Here is a 6,452-nt window from a genome sequence, read left to right on the forward strand (position 1 = left end):
AGTTTAATCTGTGCTAGTTTCTGGACAATAAAAGTGCTGAAGTTCTGTGCAGTCCAGCTTGCACATTAGAAATACAGGTTTAGTGGTAGTGAATTAAATTAGTGGTATCTAACCTATTTATTAGTGGTATATAGTCTAGTATTAGTGGTATCTAGCCTGGTATTAGTGGTATATAGTCTAGTATTAGTGGTATATAGTCTAGTATTAGTGGTATCTAGCCTGGTATTAGTGTTATCTAACCTATCAGTAGTGTTATATAGTCTAGTATTAGTGGTATATAGTCTAGTATTAGTGGTATATTGTCTAGTATTAGTGTTAAATAGCTTAGTATTAGTGGTATATAGTCTAGTATTAGTGGTATGTAGTCTAGTATTAGTGTTATATAGACTAGTGTTATATAACCTAGCAGTAGTGTTATATAGCTTAGTATTAGTGGTATATAGTCTAGCAGCGACATCTCTTCAGGGCTAAAGATCCGGTTCAGATCTGTCTGTCTCTCCTAAGCATGTCAAGCCACAGCTCCCCTCTCTCTCTCTCTCTCTCTCTCTCTCTCTCTCTCTCTCTCTCTGTCTCTCTCTCTCTGTCTCTCTCTCTCTCTCTCTCTCTCTCTCTCTCTCTCTCTGTCTCTCTCTCTCTGTCTCTCTCTCTCTCTCTCTCTCTCTCTCTGTGTCCATGTCAACCTGGGGGATGCCTATTTGTGTCAGTCTGTCATGTCTCTACTTGTGTCAGTCTGCCATCTCTCTATTTGTGTCAGTCTGTCGTGTCTCTATTTGTGTCAGTCTGTCGTCTCTCTATTTGTGTCAGTCTGTCGTCTCTCTATTTGTGTCAGTCTGTCGTCTTTCTATTTGTGTCAGTCTGTCGTCTCTCTATTTGTGTCAGTCTGTCATGTCTCTATTTGTGTCAGTCTGTCGTCTCTCTATTTGTGTCAGTCTGTCGTGTCTCTATTTGTGTCAGTCTGTCGTGTCTCTATTTGTGTCAGTCTGCCGTCGCTCTATTTGTGTCAGTCTGTCGTGTCTCTATTTGTGTCAGTCTGCCATCTCTCTATTTGTTTCAGTCTGTCGTCTCTCTATTTGTGTCAGTCTGCCATCTCTCTATTTGTGTCAGTCTGTCATGTCTCTATTTGTGTCAGTCTGCCGTCTCTCTATTTGTGTCAGTCTGTCGTCTGTCATGTCTCTATTTGTGTCAGTCTGTCGTGTCTCTATTTGTGTCAGTCTGTCATCTCTCTATTTGTGTCAGTCTGTCGTGTCTCTATTTGTGTCTGTCTGTCGTCTCTCTATTTGTGTCAGTCTGTCGTGTCTCTATTTGTGTCAGTCTGTCATGTCTCTATTTGTGTCAGTCTGTCGTCTGTCGTCTCTCTATTTGTGTCAGTCTGTCGTGTCTCTATTTGTGTCAGTCTGTCATGTCTCTATTTGTGTCAGTCTGTCGTGTCTCTATTTGTGTCAGTCTGTCGTCTCTCTATTTGTGTCAGTCTGTCGTCTCTCTATTTGTGTCAGTCTGTCGTCTCTCTATTTGTGTCAGTCTGTCGTGTCTCTATTTGTGTCAGTCTGTCGTATCTCTATTTGTGTCAGTCTGTCATGTCTCTATTTTTGTCAGTCTGTCGTCTCTCTATTTGTGTCAGTCTGCCATCTCTCTATTTGTGTCAGTCTGTCGTCTCTCTATTTGTGTCAGTCTGTCGTGTCTCTATTTGTGTCAGTCTGTCGTCTCTCTATTTGTGTCAGTCTGTCGTCTCTCTATTTGTGTCAGTCTGTCGTGTCTCTATTTGTGTCAGTCTGTCATGTCTCTATTTGTGTCGTCTGTCGTCTGTCATGTCTCTATTTGTGTCAGTCTGCCATCTCTCTATTTGTGTCAGTCTGTCGTCTCTCTATTTGTGTCAGTCTGTCGTGTCTCTATTTGTGTCAGTCTGTCGTCTCTCTATTTGTGTCAGTCTGCCATCTCTCTATTTGTGTCAGTCTGTCGTCTCTCTATTTGTGTCAGTCTGTCATGTCTCTATTTGTGTAAAAGCTGCACGTCTCTGTGTCTTTCTTTTTTCAAGATGGCGTAAAGTTAAGTATTTCTGTTTTATCAGTTTGTTGAAACAGCAAAGACTTGTATTTCTTTGTGTCGCGGCGTCTATCATCGAGTGGCTGGCGTTCATGGTTGACATCGATGTTTCTCTGTAAAACAGTCTGGTCAGCTGTGTTTGTTTGTGTTTATCAGCTGTCCTTATGTCTGTCTGTCTGTCTGGGTAGAACATCCAGGACGGTGAGATTCTGACGCATTTCACAGGCAGCCTGACTGATTCCTGTTTTCTGTCCACTCCTCCTCCCCCTCTTCCTCCTTTCCTCCTCTCCCTGTCACCCCTCATCTCTCCCCCTCCCCTCCGCTCTCCCCACCAGTCTTCAGAACCCACCAGGAGGAAAGGCATTCCGGGTGTTTGCTGTGATCTGAATGTTCCGTGTTCTGACTGAGTATTCCATGTTCTGGCTGAGTGTTCCATGTTCTGACTGAGTCTTCCGACTGAGTGTTCCGTGTTCTGACTGAGTGTTCCGTGTTCTGACTGAGTGTTCCGTGTTTTGACTGAGTGTTCCGTGTTTTGACTGAGTGTTCTGTGTTCTGACTGATTGTTACATGTTTGACTGAGTGTTCCGTGTTCTGAATGAGTGTTCCAAATTCTGGCTGATTGTTCCGACTGAGTGTTCCGTGTTCTGACTGAGTGTTACGTGTTTTGACTGAGTGTTCTGTGTTTTGACTGAGTGTTCTGTGTTTTGACTGAGTGTTTTGACTGAGTGTTCCATGTTTTGACTGAGTGTTCTGTGTTTTGACTGAGTGTTCTGTGTTTTGACTGAGTGTTTTGTGTTCTGACTGAGTGTTCTGTGTTCTGACTGAGTGTTCTGTGTTCTGACTGATTGTTCCATGTTTGACTGAGTGTTCCGTGTTCTGAATTAGTGTTCCAAATTCTGGCTGATTGTTCCGACTGAGTGTTCCGTGTTCTGACTGAGTGTTACGTGTTCCGAAGGTCAGGGGCTCCATCTCTCCTCTCTCACCAAACACAGAATCAATCATCTCTGCTGTCCGTTTGGCTGAATGGGCCGTGAACACTCATCTCTGCTGTCAAAAGCTGAAAATGACTGAAACGTTTATCTGGCCTTTTCACTAGACGCGACGTCAGAGGACGTCTCCACGGAAACTATAGACATTTATCACAGGTACGGGCATCGCTGAATGAAGAGGGATGGGAGAGAGCAAGGCTGGTGCTCAGTGCAGTCCCGTTTCAATGTTTTAATGTCATCTGGTTCATTTTATAAACTGTATATATTTGACGTAATTGCTAGAATTACTTTAAACTGTAAAGTGCAGTACCAGTCAAAAGTCTGGACACACCCACTCATTCCAGGGTATTTCTTTATTTGAACTGTTTTCTACATTGTAGAATAATAGTGAAGACATCAAAACTATGAAATAACACATATGGAATCATGTAGTAAAAGTGTTAAGCAAATTCAAAATATAATATATATTTTAGATTCTTCAAATAGCCAACCTTTGCCTTGATGACAGCTTTGCACACTCTTGACATTCTCTCAACTAGTTTCACCTGAAATGCTTTTCCAACAGTCTTGAAGTTCACACATATGCTGAGCATTTGTTGGCTGCTTTTCCTTCACTCTGTGGTCAAACTCATCCCAAACCATCTCAATTTGGTTGAGGTCGGGGGATTGTGGAGGCCAGGTCATCTGATGCAGCACTCCATCACCCTCCTTGGCCAAATAGCCCTTACACAACCTGGAGGTGTGTTGGGTCATTGTCCTGTTGAAAAACAAATGATAGTCCCATTTAGCGCAAACCAGATGGGATGGAGTATCGCTGCAGAATGGTGTGGTAGCCATGCTGGTTACGTGTACCTTGAAATCGAAATAAATCACAGACAGTGTCATCAGCAAAGCACCATCACACCTCCTCCTCCATGCTTCACGGTGGGAACCACACATGCGGAGATCATCCGTTCACCTACTCTGCTTCTCTCAAAGACACGGCGGTTGGAACCAAAAATCTCAAATTTGGACTCATCAGACCAAAGGACAGATTTCCACTGGTCTATTGTCCATTGCTCGTATTTCTTGGCCAGAGCAAGTCTTTTATTTTTAATGGTTTTTAACTTTAATAGCGGTTTCTTTGCAGAAATTCAACCATCAAGGCCTGATTTACAGTCTCGGAACAGTTGATGTGTTTGTGACTTGAACTCTGTGAAGCATTTATTTGGGATGTAATCTGAGGCTGGTAACTCTAATGAACTATCCTCTGCAGCAGAGGTGACTCTGGGTCTTCCTTTCCTGTGGTGGTCCTCATGAGAGCCAGTTAACTCTAATGAACGTATCCTCTGCAGCAGAGGTAACTCTGGGTCTTCCTTTCCTGTGGTGGTCCTCATGAGAGCCAGTTAACTCTAATGAACTTATCCTCTGCAGCAGAGGTAACTCTGGGTCTTCCTTTCCTGTGGTGATCCTCATGAGAGCCAGTTAACTCTAATGAACGTATCCTCTGCAGCAGAGGTGACTCTGGGTCTTCCTGTCCTGTGGTGATCCTCATGAGAGCCAGTTAACTCTAATGAACTTATCCTCTGCAGCAGAGGTAACTCTGGGTCTTCCTTTCCTGTGGTGATCCTCATGAGAGCCAGTTAACTCTAATGAACTTATCCTCTGCAGCAGAGGTAACTCTGGGTCTTCCTTTCCTGTGGTGGTCCTCATGAGAGCCAGTTAACTCTAATGAATTTATCCTCTGCAGCAGAGGTAACTCTGGGTTTTCCTGTCCTGTGGAGGTTCTCATGAGAGCTAGTTTTATCATGGCGCTTGATGGTTTTTGCGACTGCACTTAAATAAACATGAAAAGTTATTGACATGTTCAGTATTGACTGACCTTCATGTCTTAAAGTAATGATAGACTGTCATTTCTCTTTGCTTATTTGAGCAGTTCTTGCCATGATGTATATTTGTGTTTTTACCAAATAGGGCGATCTTCTGTATACCAGCCCTACCTTGTCACAACACAACTGATTTTCTCAAACGCATTAAGAAGGAAAGAAATTCCACAAATGAACATTTAACAAGGCACACCTGTTAATTAAAATGCATTCCAGGTGATCACCTCCTGAAGCTAGTTGAGAGAAGGCCAAGAGTGTGCAAAGCAGTCATCAAGGTAAAGGGTGGCTACTTTGAAGAACCTCAAATATAAAATATATTTTGATTTGTTTAACACTTTTTTGTTGCTTACTGTCTTCACTCTTTTTCTACAATGTAGAACATAGTAACACATGAAGAAAAACCCTTGAATGAGTAAGTGTGTACAAAAGTTGAGTACTGTGTATGTGTGTATGTATATATGTCTATGTGGTGTTGTTGGTTTTGTTGGTTTTGTTATTATCGTCTTGCCTTTAGAACTGAACTGATATCCAATATTACAACAACAGAATATAACAGAGGTAACAATATACAATATACAACTTAGCACTTAAAGGAATATTTTATACCGTATGTCAGATTGGACCTACTTCTGTCTGGCCCGTGTTATTATCAGTGCTGTGGAAAAACACTTTATCTTTGGGTGTTTTGTGTATGTTTACCTTTCTAAACAACATCAGTAGTTTTTTTTTTTTAAACATGCTGTTTTTCTACCAGTGGTATCAAGGAGCAAGTCAAGGTATGTTTTTAATATGCAGTAACATTCCCATAGAGAGTACTTCATAGAGATGTTATGTTTACGGTTTTGTTATGGCTAGGGCTCTGTGTTTTGCCCAATGATGTGACATAGCAAGATTATATCACGTAGCAATTGAACAAAAAATATAAATGCAACAAGTGTTGTTTCATGAGTTGAAATAAAAGATTCTCAGAAATCGTCACAAAGTTTTATTTCTCTCAAATTGTTCTCCTTTGCCAAAATAATCCCTTCACCTGAAAAGTATCAAGAAGATGATTAAACAGGCTTACTCGGGTACACCGTAGGGACAGTAAAAGACTACTATGAAATGTACCATTTTGACACACAACACAACGCCACTGTTTTGAAGGAGAGTGCAATTGGCATGTTGACTGCAGGAATGTCCAACAGAGCTGTTGCCAGAGAATTCAATGTTAATTTCTCTACCATAAGCCACCTACAGTGTAGTTTTAGTTCAACCTGCCTCACAACTGCAGACCTAGTGTAACCACGCTAACCCAGGTCTTCCACATCCGTCTTCTTCACCTGCGGGATTCATTTGAGACCAGCCACCTGGACAGCTGACGAAACTGTGGGTTTGCAGAGTCAAAGAAATTCTGCAAAAATGGTCAGAAACCGTCTTAGGGAAGCTCATCTGCGTTCTCCAGGGTCTTGACCTGACTGTAGTTTGGAGTTGTAACTGACTTCTGTGGACAAATGCTAATCTTCGATGGCCACTGGCACCCTGGAGAAGTGTGCTCTTCCCGGATGAATTCTGGTTT

The 6,452-nt window shown here is 42.1% G+C and overlaps 1 protein-coding gene across 2 annotated transcripts in view; it reads left to right on the forward strand.

Annotated features, from left to right (window-relative positions):
• The window catches only part of LOC115124594 (cysteine-rich secretory protein LCCL domain-containing 1-like), a 79,034-nt gene extending 73,155 nt beyond the window's left edge, over window positions 1–5,879 (forward strand). Inside the window, exons 15-16 of one of the 2 annotated variants that reach the window (XR_010462681.1) lie at window positions 2,376–4,257; window positions 4,494–5,879. Coding sequence is in view for 1 of the 2 variants with exons in the window: in XM_065015348.1 (XP_064871420.1) it covers window positions 2,376–2,427 (52 nt within the window). In the remaining variant the exon portion in view is untranslated. The other variant, XM_065015348.1, reaches the window with a different exon arrangement.
• The last annotated feature ends 573 nt before the right edge of the window (window positions 5,880–6,452 follow it).

Source organism: Oncorhynchus nerka, unplaced genomic scaffold, assembly GCF_034236695.1.
Source record: "Oncorhynchus nerka isolate Pitt River unplaced genomic scaffold, Oner_Uvic_2.0 unplaced_scaffold_1493, whole genome shotgun sequence".
In the NCBI taxonomy this organism is placed as follows: domain Eukaryota; kingdom Metazoa; phylum Chordata; class Actinopteri; order Salmoniformes; family Salmonidae; genus Oncorhynchus; species Oncorhynchus nerka.